Here is a 23,830-nt window from a genome sequence, read left to right on the forward strand (position 1 = left end):
AGTACTACTGTTCAGCCCACATGCTTATGTAGATAATACGTACGACAACGTGAAACGATGCGCTATATGCCATCTGTCTCTGATCATAACCAATACTCCATCGCTCCTCTATTATATCGGCCGGTTATTGACTCTTCTGTGACAGACAGTTCAGATCTAATTTATCATAACACGCATGCAGGGTTTCCAATAAATATACACCACCAATGGCCAAACCGTTTCTAGGCCATATTGTGAACTTGCTCACACATTCGCCAGAGTAGTTCCAATCGACGACAACTGCTGCTTCTCTGATTACCTATCAGCACACGTATCACGACAGTCGAAGTTTGAGTAGGAAGCATAAAGTGTAATATTATGTACACGCACTCGCTACGTATCTACATTTATTAAGTAATTAAAGTGTTACTGTTTTAATTAGAGATATACCAATATATGCAATCCTACCAAGTGAACATCGATACAAAGTCACTTGGTAGGATTCATACAAATCTATATACATATTGTCCAATAAACACAGTAAATCGATTTTGCATAGAGAGGATTTTACTAGAGGACTACCCAAATTCGCAATGGATTACAATTTGTATCAATTACGTCATCTATTTTCGCGTTCGGTGGCTCTGAACAGTATTTTGATGTATGCGAAAAGTTCCGGATTGGCTAACGGAGACCGAAACTTTTAAAAACACACAGTCCAATTGTATTTTTTTTCCCCGCAGACAATCGTGAACCTTACGATGAAAAATATGACATTGTCTTAAAAACATCAACACAATTCTATCAGATAAAGTTTCTCCTGTTTTATCCTTGAAGCTGTTAGTAAACGGGATAATGTTTTTCTTTTGGCTGCGTAAGTTCTGTAATTTATTCGCCGCAAGCTAGTCTATTGCGGCTTGTGATGAACGCACCAAATGTGAAACTTCCGTTACTGGCCAAAACGTTCGATGACCGATTAACAGAACGCCATGTGCGTTGCCAGGGGAGTTCTGAAAATGACATGAAAAGTAGCTTCATCGTCACGTGATACAGCCAAAGTAATAACGCTGTGGCATAATTTTCAACATATGGACAGCCTCCTCAAAGGCGAAGTTGGAATTCCATGAGACCTACAGGCGGTACGTTCACGCTACCCGAAATGGGAAGTTTGACAATTTAAAGACCAACTATTTGAAACCACGGAACTGGGTCGCTGCAGTCGCAGCTAGGGGAACCGCTGAGAATTAACCTCGCGTTTTTTGAATTTATGCAAAAGAAAGGAACAAAACGGACAAACATCTACTGGACATGTGCATTGTTGGCAGGCAGGACTTGAAGTAGCGAGCCCGGTTTTTTTTCAGCCAGAGGTTGCCTGTACTTATAACATTAAAAACCGAAACCAAGTGTACTACAGAAAAGTTTTCTAATTGACAAGCAGATGGGTTAACGAGAGAGTGAGATCGATCCTTCCGGAATGTCAAGTATTAAAGGCCATTCATCGAGTTTGCTGCGAAGATATCACCGCTGTTTGCATTATCAGTATATTTGTATAGTGTGCAATCGTTACATGTTAAGCATATAAAAGAGGGCTTCTGATTAGGCTAACCGCGATACGACATTATCATGGAACGTTTTTGCCGTTGAAACTGCTGTCTAAGAATTAATAAATAACAAGCAAAACTGATCCACTTTTATACCCAATGGTTAGCTTTGTAGATACTTTTTTAATTTCTTGTTTTTTTTTTTTTTTTTTTTTGGAAAACAATGCACCCAAATTTACGAACGATGACATGTTTCTTGACGTTTACTTCTCTCGATGGTTACAGTGCTCAGTGTTGTGTACATACATTTTTATTACTATCTATCTACTACTATACTAGCAAACCTTTTGATGGAATTTGATGAAGCCCTTGTTAACATATGTAGATTTGATTTCAAAAAAGCAGCTACCAAGCTAGCCTGACGATTGCGTAATTATGTATGCACCTATTTGTACATATCTAATTTTTACGAATGAATTTAATGAACAAACTAATAATTGAACGGGCGTGGCGCCTATTGCTCGACGTCTTTTCCTTCTGTCTCGTATGGAGGCATTCCTAAATGGTTCGCGGCCTCTTCTCGCCAACCTCAATCTCCTACGAGTCTCTCCATAGAGAGTGACAGTAACTGTGTATATGTACACGAGGATACCCCCGTCGCGTATGTACGGACAGGCAGAACCCCATCCAAGGCCATTTGTCGATGCACTGCTTACGCGATTGTGTATACCGCATTAAAATATGGTTTCGATGATGACGCGAAAATAGTTGTCTGAAATGGATACAAAGGAAATTGTAAAGGGCGGTACCTATTATAGGACCTTAATGTAGTCAACCTAAATGAGCAGGCCATGATTATCACTGCCATTATCAGTAGATGTTGCAATGTCTCAACAACAGTAACGGAGATAAAATTCGAGAAACTGATTTCAGTATAACTGTATACGCTAGGTACGACGCAATTCGGGGTAATAAGCACCACGTTTAGGCATGGACAGTGGTCATGGATGAGAAATACTCGTATGTTTGAGGAAGGGTCTGTACGAGGGTAGAGGCAGTAATCGTTATATTGAAGAAGACTGGCGCTGCAGACAGATAGATTGTTCGATGCTCTGAAAAACATCATCTGTGTGGTTTATATAGACGCAGTATTAAGTTATCAATGTATGGGGACAAGGCAAGCTTTTACGAAGACCAAACCATAACTAAAAAAAAAAATATACTGCTCTATATACTTTAGTTTCCAGAATTGCTATTCAACTGAAGTATGCAACATCAAAAAAACCCAATTTTGTGTTCTTTAAGTGGCGTTTTATGGACGAAACGGACCACAGTGGTCAGTATTGATTCTATTGAGACGCAAAATTGAATGCCCCGCGTAATTCACTTGTCGTTCTATGCACCAGGTTGCAAAGCCGTGGGGATGGACTCGAGGCGAATAATACCTGTGTACTTCTGTTGTGAGATTACATTGTCCAACATACCATATGTGGGGTTCCGATTCGATCGAACAGATAACAATATGCAAAATGTTAAATTGTTCGTTCCGAACGAACACAACCAACCCCCCCCCCCCCCCACTATACAAAAAAGACAAAAGTTCTTCCTACGTATTGTTCAACCTTATATTACGTACTATACCGTAATATTTGCACACTTTCAACATCGTACACATATCCTCACCTGGTAATGTAGTAGATTCTAACCAATAGATACTTTATACCAGAGCAACTACATGGTCGTACCATTGTACTGAATAGTCTGTCTATTGGACTGAACAAACATGCTTTCGCCAGAGCCTCCTTCGTGTCGCGTTGAATCTCGTCTATTTCGGCAGCCTTGCACTATCGTCTGTCTGTTTGATAGCCAAACGAATACTGCTTGCCCCGGATGTTAACGACACCATCCCGCCCGTAACATCAAGCTGCACTAGCAGTGTCCTGTGTCCGGGGCGTTCGATCGCGTTTTCCCGCTCTTCTTTCCCAAAGCCTAATAATTGCCATCGACGACACCGTAACTCGTTACAGATAAGTGTATTAAAAGCTTGGGGATGTGAAGCATGCATGCGGCAGTGATCGGAAAGGTTCAATTAGGATGACAACGAATAGAAAAGCTCGGGTGTGTTGATCTCACCGTGCGCACGTAGGACACGCAGAGTTTAATCTTTTTGCCTTTCTCTACGTGTCACCTTTTGCCGCTTTCCTTTCGCTGGCCAATCATGGAGTCTTTGATTACGGTAGAAAACACCACCCGTTTTACACCTTACCCAAGTTGTTAAGGTCCTTTCAGTTATTTAGCTCTCGTTCGATGTCGTTGACTTTTCTTAAATTTGGGTGGACTGAGGCTGTCTGCATGAGCGTGTGTAGATTTAATATCCGCTGCATCCTCCTATCAAACTCAGTGGAAGTTTAGGGCTTGTTAGAAGTGTCGTTCTTCCATCAAGTTTCAAAGCAGAAGTTGCACTCCAGTATCGTTGTGTAGCTCACATCAAATGATTTCCAAGGAAAGAGCGGCTTTTCACTTTCAACTTCCCCAATCGAGGCGGAAGCAAAGTCTAAGAACCTTCAAGAAAATCACCAGTGTCCGACAACTGAAAGAAGAGACCTTTCCGTGTAGAAATGAGCCGGAAGAGACACGTCAACGGAATTGGATTTATCCCGAAAAGACCTATCCAGCTTTTTCTAGACACTGGCCCTGCTATCGCAGTTTACAAGGTTGCCTTGAAAGCTAGTTCGACTCGAATCGGCTTTAGCTTATGGTGGTTTTCCTTAGTTAGCTTAACCCGGTACTATTCTCAAGTTGAACGAATGAAGTTGTAGTGAAACGACATTTGATAACTTCAATTTTCAAGGGCTCCGGCTAGCGGGCGCGGTGCCGGTTAGATTTCGTACTACTGCAGCTCAGCCATTCGTGACGATCGTTTTCCCAAGAGGACTGCCAGTTTAGATTGATATCGTGGAGAAATACCTGGCAAACGAAATGAGCCGAATAAGATAGTGACCCTAACTTATGTCGACTTGGCTCGAGCCGGGTTGAGCTTCATGAGTCGAAAGTCGAGTCGGTTTTAGCGACCCAAATGACGAGTGAGGACATTAACGGGCGATACGATACGTATGTCCCTTGTCCGATATTGTGAAAATTCGACAGTACTTATCCCGTAGATACCGTGCTCGAATTGATCTCAATGCGTACACATTGCGTGAATAAAGTGCCACGTTCCGATTCACAAATTTCAGTAAGCACTTGAGAAGAGAGCACATGTGTCTTTAGATCTACTCAAGCCTTAACTTGTCATCATACACATGTCTGAAACGATTCACGGGGCTATCCACGTATTTGTATCTGTGGTGATACGTCCGTAAACAAATTTAATGGCACGACGCATATTCTTACATTCGTTATGTCTTGTTGGCTTTAGCGGTTGAAGAGATTGACTTCTCAATGCTGTGTATGTGTATACAGATATATACATCCAACGGGGTAAATGGAAAACAATTGTAAATGGTTCTTTAAACTATTCTGACAGTCGTGTGTCTTACTTGTTAAAACGGCCGAAGAGACTAAGCCGTAGAAGTAAGCAGACAGCCACAACGACCTATAATTACGATTAATGTAGCTTTAAACATATACAGAGTGCTAACATTGGCATAAGAGCCAAGTCGATTCTGTCGAGAAAGATCAGGCACGAATTTTTTTCTCAAGCGAATATCTGAAATAGTCACTTCAGGAAAGTACGTGTTGATATACTATATTACTGCAGCAATGTTGCGCTTGAGGCCCGGGGGTGATGGAGCTTCTAAAGTTTATCTTCATGCAATCGATTAGCCTTCCTTGATTTCATTTGGCAGCTAGAATTATGAGTATAATAATAGGAGTCGACTAACCGGTGCCATTCGTTGAAGAACGATCCCCCATTCGTGCTAGCTCATGCCCTTGGGCGGCAATGATGAACGTCGTTGGTCCACTATAATTATATTCTTTTGGTATCTCTTATATACTACATACACAGTCAGTAAATCGCTGCAAGATTATACCGTAAAGCTCTATTATTATCATAAACTTCGTTATTTATGTTAGGATGACAATTTCCTAAATCTCACGTGTTAAGCGCGACACTCTTTCGCCAACTGAAACACAGCCTCTACATTTTACCTGCTATCGACATTGGTATATACTTAAATATATTCCAAAAGCTGCACATACAGGAACGCCACGTAACTGTACAGCACACTCAACCTTATTACATGGAATTACATAGTATATAAATGAATATAGAAACACAACAGAGACCTGGCTGTTAATAGCATTCCCATGACCATTTCGAACGTTACCGACGGTTCCACTGCCTTCTTAATGTTACCGACGGTTCCACTGCCTTCTTTGAGCATTGCTTCACACGGCTTCACTCAGCACAAATACCCACACTATGCACAATACATATGACGCGTATTAACTGTTCGACCTCACTGAAAACCTAATATAGACAGTGCCAGATTGAACTAGAGGATAAAATTCAATATGAGAGTTATACCCATATAGCACATGATTTCATAAAATACTATGCGGTCCCAATGACGGCGTGGTCGGCAGCATATTTTTCTGATAAATTCTGGTGGTGTGGGCTGGATACTTAGCGTTCTGGAAGCCATTCGTATAATGCCCAACTGCGGTACCGAGCATAAATTCGAAAAATTTAATATACACAAATCTATTATGTACAAACCATTTGAACGCGAAGGCGAGCATTGTTAGACACATAGACCGACTACAGATGTGAGCCGTTGCAGCTCATCTTATAGCAGCCATATATGTCAGCTTGTCATAACGCAGAGCGACACGCTTGAACTCTTATGATATAGGTTATATGGTCAATTTCAAGTAAAATCGCTTAGTCGCTTCATATTTGGGCGCTTTTTCCGGTTTACCGTCTAGCGCACTCTGTTCCAGCTCGTTTGCGTAAGTTTCAAACCGTATCCGACTAGAGATAGTTGTCTGATGTGTTATGCTGAAATAAAACCTGTTTGGTTAAAGGTCAAATTTCCAAATTTGACCCTCCATTTATTTATTCCAATAATATTTATATAAGAACAAAAAGTCTTCAGCCACCCTTTATTCTCAGCTTGAGCTCAGAGGATAGCTTGAGGCTTATTACGATGCCCTTGGCTGGGTATGAAAGTATACCTTATACATAAGGCGCAGGCATAAATTAAACTTGAGCCTTAATTGACACAACCAAAGTCGTTATGTATTACTGCTTTTTAAACTCAAAACGTTCCACGGAAGCCGAAGCTTCTCGCACCCGACTTTAGAGTTCTCTCTATGATGTCGAGCGCGATACGGCTGCTAATAGAGTTCGACCTATGCTGCACTAGTTGACTGCGAACCTTATAATTCAGCAGCACATCACACTCTCGCATGATATCAGTATACAGGCCTCCGATCGTATATTAGTTGTTAATTGAATTTTTAACATTAAACAAAAAAGTTTCCTATTGCATTGAAAGTTATGCATAACTTCATCAAATCAATTACTCTCTCATTTTTTCTAGCTGTTCATGAGTCTGTGCTCTCACAACTTTGCCCTTACTTACCGCCAGCCTGTAAATGCGCGAATGGCGGATAGCATGGCGAATAAATTTACCACCATGTTTTTGCAAAGTCATTTTCAATCGGAGATACTTAGCGTCCTCCTAGTAACTATAGTCGTTTGACATGAGAACATTCGAGACAACGATGTTCTTCTCTACTCGGTTAAAAACCAGTGTCATTTGTTCTTCGAAAGCGTTCTTCTAAAAGCATTACGATTTTCTTTTTGTTACCGCTTCTGACTGGCCAATAGCCTGACCTGAGGCATCAAACACTATCTTCTAGAACCCTTCATTATTTTTGGGTAACTGCTTGTATATGCGCACAAAGTAATAAAAATAGCAGAAAAGTGACGAAAGCTCGAGCCGGAGCAACTCGCAGTGGGGCAACTATAACGAGCAATGTGTCGACAGGGTTCGTCATTTAATCGAGCTTTGTCATCTAAAATAGGCAGACTAGATTCCTTCTGACACCGAGCTCACCTAGTGTGTAAGACGCCCGTGTTATAGAAATCACAGAAAGTGTTAGCCTAAAAGACGCCAACTGGCGGCTCACGGTAGTAGAGTCACCTATCTCTAAAAGAAAGTAAAGTATGCACATTTTCCACGTTGCTTTCCCCTTATATTCCCCTTAGTGGATGTAATATATATATATATATATATATATATATATATATATATGGGTATAATATTGGGTAAAATGCTTAAATCCTATTTGAATTGCAAAAGCAACGTTCGAGTTGGCCATCAAAGAAATACTGTTTTATATCACTAAGCATCTGAACGACCCAGTTAATTTGTCCCACAGTGAACCGAATTCGCTTTTCGGATACGAAATTAGTATTTCATTATTTTGTGATGACAATCAGAGAGTACTTTTTGGTAAACAAGAATACTTTTTTTAAACTAATTGAAGAAGGATCCGCTATTTTCTGTAGCTTCCTTAGGAGTAGGTTTCCAGGTTGTTTTGCAATCTCTGCTATTAAATACAAGTTGTATATCAGGCACTAATTTGAACTCTGCTTAACAGTAGTTAGGATACCTTAATCTATATAATATATTAATATACAATATATGGTGTTCTCAATTCTGCTTTTGTTACGCGTTCCTTGTTGTGACATTTAAATTCGAACTCATGCTAAATGATGCAAATACAGAAATTAGGCAGTCAAACTAATAGTGAAAGTTTTTACACGTAGAAATGATACTTGCCGGACATCGAGTAGGTGTATAAATTTCCCTGAAATCCAAAGCGTTTTCATATGATACATACAGATAGTTGTTTCTGCATCATATGAGAACAATATTTTTGCAGACTTTGTAAACGTTCATACTAGGCTCTTCTTTGATGTATTTACTTAATTCAACTTATCTTCACCTTTCCTGATTTTTATCGAATGCGAACCTACCGATAAGCGCACATTATTTTCTAGAACGCTAATCTGCCTATCCTTTTCTAGCTTCCAAGCTTACATAGTCTACTAAATTTTATAACTAATTAGATAAGCCTACACGAAACTATCTAGCACAGAACTCGTCAGACAGAACTATGAATCTTTCGTGAATCGCAATTAACAGAGTCATTACAGTATAATTATATCTCTATTATTGTATATTATTTACTAGAAGAAATATGTAGAGATAACTCTATGCAAATGAAAATAATTATAATAGTAAGATAACAGCAAATATTGAACGTGACTGCAAATTCATTCTAAGCCACAATCAACACAGCCACTGCTATCTGCAATATAAAACAAAAGCTACATTATCCACAACGTTATCTACTATGTTCAAAACTACCTTAAGATTACCTCATGCGGCTGACCTTTAAAAAAAAGCGTGTCCATTTTAAGGTTTAAACCGTAAAACTCACGTCTTTTTAGCTAAACAGGCAGGCATCGTTATCAGCTTACTATGGTGGCAGGATTACGTTGCTTATTATCTGCATATGCTATATATAGGTACAGTAAAAACACACAAGTTTATTTTTTGGATAAAACGCCATCGGCATTTATTTTGATTTAAAATCGAAGGTTTTTGTCTTTTCAATTTCGTTTCAAGTTATTCCTGCTCTGTTTTTATCGGTCGTAAATGACGTTCTTGCTGGTGCTGTTATTATTGTCACCGTCATCATCATCTTATTATTGTTAAGAAGATTTGACGTAGCTTTGTCTTATTATTATTATTATTAATAATATTATTATTATCATCACTGTATCCATCAGCATTAGCCTTTCCTCTCTTCAGTATAGGGCTTGAGATTATTGGAGTTTTAGTTATTTTTACCTCGTCATGAACGTATTCATTTCTATTATCGTCATCACTGTTATGACCTCTTTGTCACACATTACCCCTTTTATCTTCCATGATCCTCTAATGAACAAACTTTCTCTTCATATAGTTTTATCCACCTGTTCATACTGCAGGTTGCTGCTGTTGTCGTCCGTTTCTTTTCTCTCTGCCGCGTTCCCTTGTCCAATTTCTTCCTCGGCCAAACTACGAAATCCCATCAATCTCTACTGCTGTCACTGCGTTGTGTATATGGCATTCATATTATTACTATTATTATTGTTGTTGATGTGATTGTTGGAGATGTCGTCTGCTAATTTTGATGTTGCTGTTAATGCTGCTTATGATCATGACTGTTAACGGACTTCGGTGTCTTACTTTCTGTTGTGCGTAGGCCCCTATAACTTACCGCTCGTCTGTGTACAACAAGTACCAGTACTGTAGTTTTATCATTTCGCCAGTTACCGCGCGCGTCAAGGGCACCAGTTGGCTGCCTCTAACGGAATCGATTAAGTGATCCGATAACTGTAGCAGACGACAAATGTGATGTCGTTGTAAGCCTAATCAAACCCGTTTAACCCTAACGAATCTTCAGCGGAGGCCTTTCGCCGTTATATATTCCGTATACTTGTCAATAGATGTCTGTCATATGTTTCTGGCGATGCCTAGTTTGTTTTCGTAGTATTTTTACTTGAGCGCTTTGCGTTGCTGGTTTATAAGCTTAGACTTATGTGAATAGAGCAACAGATGTAGGTATGCGGATCTGGAGCTCACATTGTATATCGAACAATATAATGGCGGTGACAGTTGGCGATTACTTGCTTCTTTTAACCAATTTCGGACTTAATTTATTTTCCCGAGGCTTTTTGTTCCTGAAACCTGCCAGCATCTTCGAACCAGTCACTAATTTTTCTTTTCTGGTAAGATATATCGATGTACGCCAACCTGGTTGTAACGTAAATTATTATTATATGCTTTATTGTAGGGGCATAGAAGACGTTATCTTACTTTTATGATCAATATGTTATTGTATCATTTGCTTATACATTAGGAGGGGGTAATCTAATGCGTGTATTTCTTTCGAAAATTGTCGTTTTACTGTTGTAATTATAACTATCATCGTCATATTTGGTATCGTATATCGACCATTTCTTACTTTTTTTTATTTAATATGGCGTCACAAATTTTCCTATATTAACATATAAATATTAAACGTGTATTTATCTATGTCAGGTTCTAACAATTATTGGCAGAGGAATTTACGATCAAGGAAGGCTCCTAATCTATTTGTTATACTAAGTGATCTGTTTTTTAGTGTTTTTGGCGAAATTCATTTAAGTCGTTGTGGAATCATATGGGACAATAGTTGTGACACCTCTCACGGACTAGCTACAATATGGCATTGGCCTTGTAGAGAGTGAAATCGCAAAATACGTCTAATTTTGGCTGGTTAGGTCAGGAGTCTTCTATGTGTATTTATACTGTGTTGTAGTGTACGTAAGCTTTCATGTAGCCCACCCGAATGGTTCTTAGCCACGGGTGAGAGTTCGCAACGTGTAAGTCATCATCGAGCTAAGGTTACTAGATGTAGATGTCTTTTAGGGTGTTTATGGGCCTCAGGGGTCTTGTTGTGTAAGGGTGTGGCGCACCCGTCGTCTGTGTATGCATGTGTGTGTGTGTCTATATGTCGATTTTTGCGTATGAGTCGTAATGTCTTTCTTTGCATTATCCGTATGTTTGTGAGGAGAGAAATGTACGGATTCATAGAATAAATACTGAAAAAGATACATCTAAAGATTTATTTGCAGCAGTAGCATTGTAATACAATGGAAAATAGTTACATACGATGTCGACATTGGAGGCCGTCGATCCCATAAATCGTATATTCGTTTGCTGTCATATCTTATCGCTTGTTTCGATGAATTGATAATATCATTGTATTATTAATAATGTCATAGGCTGACATATCTCTGTATGTATTTATATATGCAGTCAGCATACTGCCGCTGTCAAGGGTTTTCTGCTCACCTGTCAATGTTGTTGTCGTCTAACACTGCTCCCCATATGAAAACTCAACCTGCAACACAACTTCTACAGCCTTTTCATGGCTTTAGGTACTTTACACATTGGATCGTGCCGCGCCTGACTATTAGCATCGTCCAATTCATCCTTGTCCTCTACAGCGGCTCCTCCCGAACTCAATCCTGATACTTGCAGTTGTCCGTAAACACGAATGCATCAATAAAACTGTCTAGAGGCCATGTTATATAACGTTTTTTCTTTCTAATATATATATATATATATGTATATATATATATATATATGTATATATATATATGTGTGCTTAGCTAGCCATTGCCGGAGCAGAAAATGATACCGCTTTTGGTGGGGGAGTCGTCGACAACGTTGACCTGCTTTGTAGCGTATAGCATAAACATTTAGGCATTATTTTCCATATGGCACTCGAATCACGTCCAACCATTCTGCAAGTATTGGCTGCAGATGGTCGGCAAACTGTTGTTACGCTGCTGTGAAAGAACTGGCATTCGACTCGCTGGACGATGAATGGAACACCAATGGTGATTGGAATCAATTTCTATCACATTATGTTATCGCTGATAGGTCATTGTATGTCTATGCGTGTGTGTGACACCTGAACCAATTCAAATTTAGCCGAAGTAAAACAACGGCATCGTACAGCCTTAGAGATGATATTGTTAATTCGACGACAAAAAACGTTGTTTCAGCACATGGTATATAGATGTTTGTTCGGCAGTTCTTCCACAGTTCGCATGATTTAACCCACAAACCTCTGCATTCTATCAGCCGTAACTGCATTTTTCTCCATAACGGCCTTTCTTCATCATTATGGCATTGTTTTAGTTTCGCCCGGCTATCTTCCTTTCGAAGCCTCCGATTCGTCCATGACAGTGGCAGATAACTGCGTGAGTTCAGCGGCGAAGCTGCTGTGCGGCATGGCAAAATCACTTATGATTATTAGTATTTGGAATATTTTTATTTTTTGTATATTGCCTTCAGCAATGACATGAGACCAACCATCAGTTCAATGGAGACGTGGCCTATGTCCTGAATGGCCTATGTACAGCGCCGTGGATTCGATCTTTGAAAGCCGGGTGTTGCCTGTTGAAAACTTAATCAAAAGGTTTTGTTATCGTATATTGATACGATAATTCTAAATCGCAACAGTGGCTCAGACCGAATCCAACGAAAGAATGGACTATCAGATTTGCTTTAAGTAGGAACATGATTTGTTTGAGAGTAATATTAATAATAATAATACTATTAATATTATTCATTCTGTTGTTTCCTGCGTTTGCACTCTTGTATACCGACAAACCCGAGATCAGCGCGTCCTTACCGAGAAGTATAATTAGCATAACGTAAATGAATATACACTGCGTCATGCAAGAATGCTGCTTTCAATATAATATTGACGTTTGCAAAAGTCATGCTACGTTTTAATGCTAAAGTAATGGGTCTCCCTTAAGGTGGAGCTCTTTAGGAAGTTTCGTTTGCGAGCGCGTTTCTTATCAATGCGTTCATATCCGTTCCGTATTCAAAACCTCTCAGTCTCGAGTTAGTCTTAATATTCAGTGACAGGAGACATGGTTAAGCAGAGTTCCAACGTGATCTCGTCCTCAGCCCTTAGTATCGTAACACTCGCGTTTTCCGATTGTTCGGCCAGGCTATTCGTTCCAGGCGTATTGCATGCTCGGGGAAAGCTGACAATCCCGAGTTTGTTTTCGACGCCAGAGGTGCGTGCGTAGAGGAAACTGCCTTTATTATGGATCAAACGAGGTTCTCGTACGGTACTTCTCCGCGGTTCTCGCAGTTTGAATTGGAGCGTTGAAAATTACCACGAGCTTCTTCACTCTGCGTTGGTTTCTAACAGTTTCACAGTATGAACCTATCGCTTCAACACTAGCAGACGACGTGGCAAATAGGTCTTACGGCTTTATCGGCTTGCTGCTGTTGTTATCTGTTAGCTAATAGTACGTGTACTCTAATTACATAATAACTCCTCTTCTCATCATTAGCATTCTTGTCCCATGTATCATATCATCGCCAATATGTTCGTTCTGTATTAGTCGTCGGGAATGGATATACCAAGTCGCCAGGAAATACTGCCTGAACGAAAAAAGACGATTTTGCGTATGGAGCCCGATTGCTTTGGGACGGCTAATCTCTGACCTGAGTGTTACTTCTTCTTTCGTATAGAACGTATTTCAGTCTGACGTAAACAACGGTCTGTGAATGTGGTTACTCATTACCATCGTACTCGTTGTTCTCTCTGTTACACGGCTCTTAGCTCGCTTATCATACATGCCGAATTTTTCTTGTTCGGTACCACCAGGTTGTAGTAGTTGCCTGTATACTTTCGAGTGAAGGCGCTGTTATCGATCGGAACTCGATGATTTGACGGTGATGCACGTCCGTCTATTCAAGTGATTTCTGGCTTGCTCGGCCATCGCTATCTTCTTCGCCTTCCAGTAGTGTGTTATACAGACTCTGTTCTACTTCAGTCTGCTTGCAAAACACCCCGCGCGACGAAACATGGGTTATAGTTAGTAATAACCCAACGTTTCTCTAAATATGTTAGGTATTGATCTGATGAACGTTTATAGCACAATTTCGCTTTCTCAAATCAATCGCATGTCTCGTTCGCTAAGCAGTATTGTTAATTAGCTGCAATGCAAGCATCAAAATCCCTTTGATATGGGAGCTACAGATAAAGTACGATCAACGTCACCGAAATATAATATTACGGTATTCATCACACTATTTAGTTTATTCTCAGCGAGGTGATAAAAACACATTATGCTAATTGTAATTATAAAAGTAATAATTCTGAAATACATCCATTCTAAGCCAACCACTCTTTGCTAGAAGAATATGCCTCGTATGGAATCGGGACTGTTTACTGCTTCGCCATGATATTTGTCTACGTGTCTACCGCTTGACAATATTATATTGTATAGATATCTCTACTTTTGCCGTATTATCCATATATGCGGCAAGGTTAAACAAGGCATAGATATCGCTTGCCGTTCCGCTCCCCGTTGTTATCGTTACATATTACTGTCGCCATTATTCGTTGCCCTACATCGCCATCACCTTTATCACTGTTTTATTGATATTACTTTTATTATCATGTTTATTGGTACTGCGTATTTGTTGTCTTGTTCCTTTCCACCCTCACTTTTCCTCCTAATATCCTTATCGGCCTATCGTATTCGTTGTCGTCGCATGATGAATCTATTGTTGTATAATTTACTGCGTTTATTACTCCTTGTTTTTCTTGTTTTATAATAATACCAGGCCTCTAATGGCTGTCCCTGCTATAGCTATGGTAGTCGCTCGTATTTATCGCTGTTACCGCCGTCGTAGTTGTGGTTGTTATCGTTGAACTCGTCCTGATACACTTCCCCAGGCCTTTTTCGATGTCCTGCAACAGCGGCCGCTGTACGGTCTACTGTATGGTCGTCATAAGGTTGTCATCACCCGTCGCTTGCCTGCACGTCTGTTCCCTGTGTCTCGAAAAAGAAAATACTGCGATACCACAACCTGCCAGGTTACTAGCCAGATAGACCAACCGAAACAATGTGTCGTTGCGTAGAAAAGCCATCGAAGGCAGAAAATGAGGTCTTACAACGAAAGCGTTCTCGTCTACGATGAAGCCGATAGCTGTGGGAATCGGTTTCTCATCAAGAGGTAAAACGAAGCTATAGAAAATTTGCCCCTTTTTATTTGGCCTGCTCGGTTCATTCCGATATACCTGGTTGTGTGTATGCGTGTGTGCCTATGAATATATTCTGGAGCCATTGCTGCGGATGCCTCTATTGGTGTTTTTGTACATTGGTAGGTGGGTGGATGGGTGTATGTACTCCTTTCTATGTCAATCTGTCTTAATCGATTTTGTTTTCCCTTGAAAGCTTTGCAATGTTCCTATTTTTTTTCTCTCTCGAGTGTGTATAGTCTCTCGGTTATGACCGGGCGGACAATGCGTTTATCGCACAACATTGAAGTGTTTGTATACACAAAATTATCTACATAGAGCGTTATTTGGAAAAGACATTGTGTGCACGGCGAATAGCCACAGGACAAAATTTTCACTCAGTATCGTCACTTGGAGGAAATAATAATAATAAAGTAATAGCTTTAAAATCATATGAAGATATTGATAATAATATAAATCAACACACATGCGCACACATGAAATAATACTACCTGTGTCAGTTGTACAGACCGGTAGAGATGTATATATATGTATGCATATATATATATATATCTAAAAAGGGATATAACGAAACGTAGTTGGCAATAATAATAACAATGATAAAATAATATAATGCACTCACATGCGCGTGGATCGTCTAAGAATATACAGATATGGCTATATTCCGCTATATATATGTATATATATAAACAGAAATGATATAAATTAGGAATCATCCACCAATTTCAGATCGTTATCCTCCTCTCACCGCTTGATAGCTAGGAATTAGGGATCAGTGCAGTATCATCACTGGTCTGAGCTCGTTTTTGGCTTCGTATTCAACTGCAGGCAATTGGATAGCCCATGGCAACTGTAATGCCAACACAAAAGACTAATTTTCTCTCTTCTTTCCTCGCTATCTCTGTTAATTTTTGTGTTTGTATCCTTAACGAAAACTTACTTAACGAAAATGATACAATCAATGTACATAAAAGAAGAGGTCGTAGGTTTTAATGGCAAGCGATAAGCGCGCCACCCTTCATCGAAGCGTCTGCTCAAAGTCAGACTTAGTCATTGCACGAAGTCCATGTTGTTTTGCTTTTGCGTCACTTAATTTTCACTGATTTGTTTTCATCAGTTGTCCCTTGAGTAGGTAGCAAATATTTACTTCTTGTTTACTAGTTCAGGAGGGCTCCGTTTAGAACTATTTACTTCATTAACCGACTTCTATTGTTATATCCCCGGTGTGGTTTTTTGCGATGTGTAATATAATAAAGGACTGAATTTCTGTGTGTGTGTGTGTACGTATTTTTGTATGCACGTGTGATCTTTCTGTTTTTGTCGAAGGCGGAAGCTTTTGTGTCTGAGTGTCAACCATATTACAGCGTTACACTTTATACCGACTTCATTGAGTTTTGATAAATACGGTGCGAGTTTTTCGGTTTCATTAAGCGGTTCCATTGACAATTATGGATTGTGTTGAGTTACGATGCCAACTCAACAGAGCTGATGTTGCAGCTGCCGCAGGTCAGAGTTTTTCAAGCTTTTCATGCGCTTCTCCTGATCTTCGATTTCGAATCACAGTTTGCGCTGGGAATGACGATCTGACCCTATCGACACTCAAGCTCAGTCTCAACCCGCAGTCTTCAAGCGCGTCACTATTATCATTCAATTGCAGTTGAATTATTGTCCCTATTGTATACTTTTTTCATAATCGATATAAATAAATCTTTTATCGGGTATCTAGACTATGCGACATCGATCCACCTTTAGTGCCGTTGCGGGTTCCTGGCCTATTCCTTATTTTGTGTACTGGTTCGGCCCAGTTTATAACCCGCATCCGTGTTCACACATAATTTTACTATATATTTTTTACTCTTGTATTTGTTATTGCGGCCGCCGATGCACTCTTGTCTCGTGTGGAGAATAGCCTTTCCTTGGCGTTTGCCTACTCGTTGACATAGTTACTAACACCGGCTAGCACAGGACAAGCGGCCTAAAGTTTTCCTTCAGTTGCGGTTTCTACTCATCGTATCGTCGCACTACTCTACTATATTTACCATTGCAATTGTGGCTAAATATAATGGGCTGTCGGTGTAGATTAAGGTCAACGGGTGTACTAATAAGCCATATTGAGAAGCGGTTGCTAAAATTGGTCACCTGTGGTCAGCTATTTGTTCAAAATAAGCGGGTCATCCGGAGCAGGCGTCAAGGTTTTCCTTTCTTTATGCCATGGAACATAATGGGGGTTGGAATCTGTATGCGTTGCTTTACTATTTATGTGCATCACCTTGTATTTGTACAATAGTCGGATATTGCATTGGTGAGTTTAGGAACAAGAGAAGTTCCTGCTGCTCCTTAATAATTAGTGTCATCAAGTATTATTTTCGGTCAACGTACATCTTTTTCCTCTGAGTTTTATCGCCATTTCCGGTGCTTCTCCCTCGCGCGCCCTCTGCTCGTTGAAGATTCATTGACTATTGATTACTATCGTCGATAGGATGACTCTCGCTGCCGCAGAGAAGTATAAAGGAACTATTATTGTACAATTAATGTTATCGTATCCACGAAAGAACGCATATTGTAATAATGACGTGATGGCAGCTCATCATCGTCAGGGTCATCATCACCATGGCTGGTGATCGATTTTCTGTGTTAATTGGTGTGTAATGTGGTTAGTGCTGGTATGAGTGTGGCAATACGCACTACCTCTTGTGATAACGGGTTGAACCGTTATGTTATTTACTTTCGAATCTTCGGTTCCTTTATTCGTTTCTCTTTTTTAACATGTTCCTCAGTATTTTCCGTTGAAGTTTCCTATTCGGTGACTTCGATTAGATAGCTTCTGTTAGCAAGCTTCTGACCGTTTTTTCGCTCGCCACTTTGCTCATTACCTTTTCTCCATTCGTCGCCCTTTCCCTCCCTAGGCGATCGACTCCTGCAATGAATCGAGGTACTCCGCCAGCTTCTTACGATTGTTATTGTACTGTCTCTCCAGGCGCCTCCAGTTCAGCGTATCACTATTGTTGACATTGTTATTGTTGTTGTTTGTCGTTGGGTTGTTGTCGCCGCTGCAGCCGCTCGCGGTCCCGGTCTGACGGTGCGGGGGCACAGGGGGTGGTTCCAACTCAAAACCCTCAGCCAGTTCCTCTTCAATCGGATTTACGATGATGCTACGGGTGGCACAGCTTGATGGGGAGACGGCCTGCGACTCGGCCGCTGATCTCCCAGCGGACGGCGAGGCGCCTCCACTGCTGTTACTCCCATTTTCACTCGAGGACGACGTTGGTGATGAAGAGGTGGACAATGCAGACGACGCCGATAACACCGACGGGTTCGCTTTAGATCCAGCTGATGACTGGAGAGCAGACGAATCCAGTCGGTCCTCAACCTCCGCCAGAAGGTTCGGTCGTACAGTCAGCTCGCCGAGATCAAACAGCGTGTGCTGATGATGCTGTTGCTGTGGTGAATGCTGTCTCTGATTCTGATGATTGTGATGTTGTTGTTGGTCGTGCAGCAGACCACTGGCGCCCGCCGAGATCGATTGATCACCCGCTGGCGAGTTACGGTTGTGGCCACTCGCCACTCCGCTGTCCGTTGAGGAAGACAGAGCTTTTTCCACCCCGATGCCCTCCGCGCCGCCGCCGAAGATCTGGTTGAACGAGAGGTTATCGGCGTTTGCGATACTACCGTTGTAGTTGTTTCCGCTGTGAGAATGATTGTTGCTGTTGCTGTGGCTTTTATTGTTGCTGCTGGCAAGGGCAGGTGTTCGTCCGTCGGCAGCTGCTGCGGCTGCCATTTGCATAGCAGCTGCGTGCTGATTCATGTTGATGCTGATGTCGCTGTTGTTATTGTCAGCGGGAACATTATTATTTCGAACATCAATCGGTTCGCTGGGTAGAAGTCGTGTTCGGCCCGAAAGAATGCGCATCTCGGCCTGAGACGAAGACCCATTCTGCCGTTGCAGATTGTTGTGATGCTGGGCCGACGACGACGACGACGATGATGATGAGGAGGAAGCCAGGTGCTGTGCCTGCTGTTGTCGAAGCAAGTCGCCGTTCTGACAAATATTGGCGCCAAAACCATCGCTGCAGACAAAATTGCCCAGGTTACGGTTGTCGAGGTCCCCCATCGGGTTTACCACGATGTTAGCGAACTTTGACACGTTCTTTGGTCGCACAGCCTGCTCAAGTGTCTCCTTCGATAGCCAAACCCAATCCTGTGAGTTGTCTTTGCTGCTTTGCTGTCGAGTATTTTTGATGTGAACAGCGAATACACTGCATGAAGCTACGAATGCCAGTAGAGCCATGCAGAAGACACCGAACAAAGTGTACAGACCAACTTGAAGTGGGCTGCCGTTCAGATGGTTGAGGTGGTGCGCGGCCTGAGGATAGTGGGCGTTCTTGTGGATTTGCGGCTGTAGTTCGAATGTGACAGCGGCACTGTACTTCCGAGGAACCTGAGCGTCCTGGTAGAGATAGTTGTCCGGGTTGGTGAGCATACAGGAGACGTAAACCGCTGCGTCCTGGATGGCTCCACCACGCTTCACGCAGAGATCACTCGTCTCGAGGGTGACCGAGAGTAAATCACCAGAACCCTGGCCTACGCAGATGATTCGTGGATGCGCGCCAGTGTTGCCGATCTGGTTAGGTGCGACAACAATCACGTTGGAGTCCAACGACTCCACGCTTATGTTGTATTCTGACGGATTGAAATTTTCGAGTGGCATCTCGCTTCCATCGGAGAAACGCAATGTTACATCAAGAACAGCTTCCTGATATCGGGAAGTCAACTTTTCGTCAATGGAGACCTTAGCCAGATAGATAGCCCTTTCGGAATGACCGTTACTACTGTCTCTGCCGTTTAACGAGGCGCTTTCAGTGGCGTCTGAGCTCACGGCGAGGTTGAGTCCGGAAACGACTCTCGCATTGAGCGCCGTAATCACCTCCTTTTCGGCGGTGACCCTTACCGACCTTGTCGCGAGAATCTTACCGGTTGTCGGAGATACCACTTGGATGTCGGCCTTACCCGGGTGCACTCCGCTGAGAATGTTCGGCGTCACGAACGATGCGACGTGTGAGTTGGAACTGCGAATATGAACCATATCAGTTATATCGGCTATTAGGCGACGCTTCCCTAGCAAATAGTTTTCTCGGCCAGAGTTATGATTGATCGATACGAATCGTGTGTACACCTTGACAATCGATTGCTGGAAGCGAAGTTTGCATTCGTCCTTCGGAAGAGCATTTCGGTGATAGCTGTGCGGAGCGGTCGCTGGCGCATGCCATTGCTTGATATGGCTAAGCTTCTCATCAGAGACGCTAATCGTGAACGGCGTTTCGGGTGTCCATACAGTGAAATGACTTTCACTCATATGTCCCGAGTACTTGACGTGAATGGAAACATTAGCCGATGAACGTATTTCCGAGCCGTCGAGATACACTGATGTGCAAGACGGGGATACCTTCAGGACGGACTCGTCGCTTGAATGGCAGGCCGCTTTATGGGTAACGTCGCTCATTTGACCGGCCTCAGAGATCATGATTAGCTTGACAAGCTGTGACACCTGACTTCCTGTGATAATGGCCGTGTTAATTAGATCTCGGGTTTTCGTGATCATTAGAATATTCTGCACTTTATCCTTCTGCACGTTGAGCTGCGACAGTGCCTCGACGCGCTCATTAACAACCCACTCGATTGTCTGATCAGTGCTCACATCTGGCTCAGGATCGACGCGGAGCAGTACGTCAAAAACATGCTCCGCTTGGCCTGACGATGAGATCGTATCCATCGGATTGTCAATACGGCTGCACGAGATGCGGATCCGTTTGTTTGCAGTAGTCTCAATGGCTACTTTCCACACATGTTTCGCTACAGGTTCCAATCGCTCAACTTGTAAGCCGCCGACCAGGTTAGCACCAATCGAGAACTGTCGCACGCCCTGGCGAACAAAAACGGGCGCATACACAACGTTATTAGGGTAAAACGGCGTTTCTGGGAGGAACACCTCGACAGGGGACTCTTTCAGGGTGATCTTCTCATACGTCGCATGTATAGGACTTAGGGGCAGGCGTGCAATATGCTTCGGTGGAGATTCCTTGGCTGCATTAGCTTTTAGCTCAGAATTAAGCCCGCCCATCTGACAGTTCAAATCATCGGACGTCGCATAGCTAAGCTCAATATGTGGCTTACTTTTCTTTCCCATTTTATGATTGCCAGTGCTACTGCTGCTGCCACCCCCGTAGGCGCCTCCGCTGCTGGATCCTCCGTTGCCACTTTCCAACCACGCGGCTGGCCACCAGTCCGCAGGAACGATTAGCTCGGCCATGCACGCAGAATTTTCCTTGACGGGCTGGCATTTAGCCAGAAGCGAGGCTTTCTTCGAGTCGGCCAGCTGTCCGTAGAGCGTAATACATAGCGAACGGAAATCCCGTTGGTTAGCATGGAACACGACGCGTACCTGCGGACTGTGGCGGTAGACCACGCTGTGCACGACGTGTGCGGAAACGTCGGCATCCGAACGGTTATGGTAAACCGTCTGGCTGGACGAATACGGACCAAGGGTGGCCCTCACTGTGGCGCGATTCGATGAGATCAGCGCAAAGCGTACCTGCGACGGATCGACGGTGTCGTTGGGCACCGTTGAAAGGAGTATCTCGCCTTGATCCACTTGCACCCGTTGGGCTGAAACTCCGTAGACCGTTACGAGGCTAAGCAGCAGAACGAGTGCGTTCATCGTTGTGACGTTTTGGGGGTTCGACGTATTTTTAATACAACGAATGTCAAGTGGCTTGTAGGCTTTTTGCGACGCCTTTTCGCCCTCAAGCAGCTGATTATAGCATAGAAAAATGTAAAGGCTTACTGGCAAAGCTACACCGCCTGGGTTTTAGATCTGTAGGTATCCTTGGGAAACAACACCTCTACGTCGTACCAGTCCAGTCGATGGTCGTAGGTAACAATACAAGTTGTTCACTATAAAATGTATCTTGATATTCGTTATCCGGTAGGAAATGCACACATATCAAGTCGTTTGTTTCGATCTGACTTCTAGGTTTAGGGCCGTTGCGTCAACGTCGTCACGTTGCTTAGCGGTGGTAGAACCCACGTCGCTATGCCTGCTACACTTAGCTAGGTTCTTAGCGAACGTAGCTTGGCCTTTCTGTCATTGGTGGTGGCGAGGCGACTGACTCGTCGCTCACTGCGGAGTCCGCCGATGCGAGCACAATTGCAAATGGAGACGCAAACTGAGACTATCCTTAGGTTCACAATTGCAGTTTTCACGTTTGTCAAGTTTCACGTTGAAAATCAGGAACGACACTCTCCACTTCAGAAGTCGAAGTGTGTCAGCTTTCACACACTTAAAAATGCACTGGCGTTTTTGTCCTTTTCTTCCTCGGTGGCGGCTGTCTCTCTTCCTGTTTCTCCTTGGATTTCTTTCTGTGCGTTCTCCTGTAATAACACACACAAACCACCAGCACGATTATAAGCTTAGTAAGGTTTACGAATAATAAGCAACCTAGAGACTGTCCCACACACCGTTAAAGTTTCGATTATTACGGGTCGAAAGGTGGTTCCGGAACGTACGTTGCCGCCGTCTCTACAGCGCAGTCCCTCTGCGGTAGTACACGGTACGAGTCGTGCTCGATCCCCGACCCAAAACCAGCAAGCACGACCACCTAACCGCTAGTCGCCCACCACGAACTGGGTTTGTCGCCAAGGACAGGCACCAAGCGCCCGTTCACTCAACCCGAATTAGCGGATCACCCGTGGAACGGCCTACTCAAGACTATATTGTGAAGGAAGGACCCTTCGACAGCGAGCCGCGGCACAAATTTAGCTGCTGCTGCTGCTGCGCTAGCGATGCTCTCCGAAAGAGAGATCACAGTGTGGCCATATTGGCTCTCTTCATTAGCTGCCGTTGGCTCGTTGTCGCTGCTTTAGTCGCTACCGCTGACGGTGCTGCTATCTGCCAATTCGCCCGCAGCTCACACTCAACGCACTGCGTTCTTTCATGGCACTCAGCCGGTCTTCCTGCTTGGGTAGAAGGTTCCTGTTCGCTCAGTGCTCTCTGAAATGCTAACCCCTAGCGATGGCGGAGGTCTGCAGCAACTGCCGCTGCCTCTCACACAACCGCACACCCTCACGGCAGCTAGAGCTTATTACACAGTCACAGCAGCACTGCTACCGGAGATTTGGGTAGGAGCGCAGCATTGTATTCGCTCGCACAGAGACATGTACTCACAGGCAGATCTTCTGTTCATTGCAGCACCAGCAGCCGGAGCGCCAGTAGGGTTTAGTAGCAGCAGCTCTTTAACCAGCGGAGTAGGGTGAGGGCTTGTCTGAGGGAGGGTTTGCGCCGGAGTCCGCTCTGTGACCACCGGCGAGTTCGCAGACCGCAGCTTGAGACGGTGCCCAGCAACACCGCGTAGCCGACAGAGTCAAAAACCACGAAGTAGTTAGATACGACTTGCGTAGGAATCCTCTTCTCTTTTTCGCGCTCACTCTCTCGCCGTACGTTCATCCGAGAATACATTTGGAGCTATGGTGCGGACACAATCAGACACTCGTGGAGTTTTTCAACTCCGGTTGGTAAACGCGGGCTTTCGCGTTCGTTTACAACCGCCGTTAGCAACTCACAACTGGGCTAGGCAACGCATACGAATTTCGGATCTATTCAAATATCATCAACTTTGAGA

At 43.0% G+C, this 23,830-nt stretch overlaps 1 protein-coding gene and 1 long non-coding RNA gene across 8 annotated transcripts; both read right to left on the reverse strand.

Moving 5' to 3' along the window:
• Positions 1-576: 576 nt before the first annotated feature.
• LOC147753722 (uncharacterized) lies at positions 577-9,038 on the reverse strand. 7 transcript variants are annotated; one of them, XR_015310337.1, is made up of 4 exons: positions 8,982-9,038; positions 8,318-8,345; positions 2,012-2,292; positions 577-989 (listed from the first exon to the last, which is right to left on the reverse strand). It is a non-coding gene; the product is annotated as an uncharacterized LOC147753722 (long non-coding RNA). The 7 variants fall into 7 exon arrangements; XR_015310333.1 differs by lacking the exons at positions 8,318-8,345; positions 8,982-9,038 and adding an exon at positions 5,811-6,007 and having other exon boundaries at positions 2,237-2,292; XR_015310334.1 differs by lacking the exon at positions 577-989 and having other exon boundaries at positions 1,008-2,292.
• A 51-nt stretch (positions 9,039-9,089) lies between these two features.
• On the reverse strand, positions 9,090-23,347 carry dtn (transmembrane protein 132C dtn). Its single transcript, XM_022830418.2, has one exon. The coding sequence runs from the start codon at positions 21,868-21,870 to the stop codon at positions 18,058-18,060; it is 3,813 nt and encodes a 1,270-aa protein (XP_022686153.1). The 5' UTR covers positions 21,871-23,347; the 3' UTR covers positions 9,090-18,057.
• Between the last annotated feature and the right edge of the window lie 483 nt (positions 23,348-23,830).

Source organism: Varroa jacobsoni, unplaced genomic scaffold, assembly GCF_002532875.2.
Source record: "Varroa jacobsoni isolate VJ856 unplaced genomic scaffold, vjacob_1.0 scaffold_273, whole genome shotgun sequence".
Lineage (NCBI taxonomy): Eukaryota > Metazoa > Arthropoda > Arachnida > Mesostigmata > Varroidae > Varroa > Varroa jacobsoni.

What these genes read in the sequence shown, in the direction of transcription:
- dtn (XM_022830418.2), bottom strand. Translation starts at nt 21,870, where the DNA reads ATGAACGCACTCGTTCTGCTGCTTAGCCTCGTAACGGTCTACGGAGTT.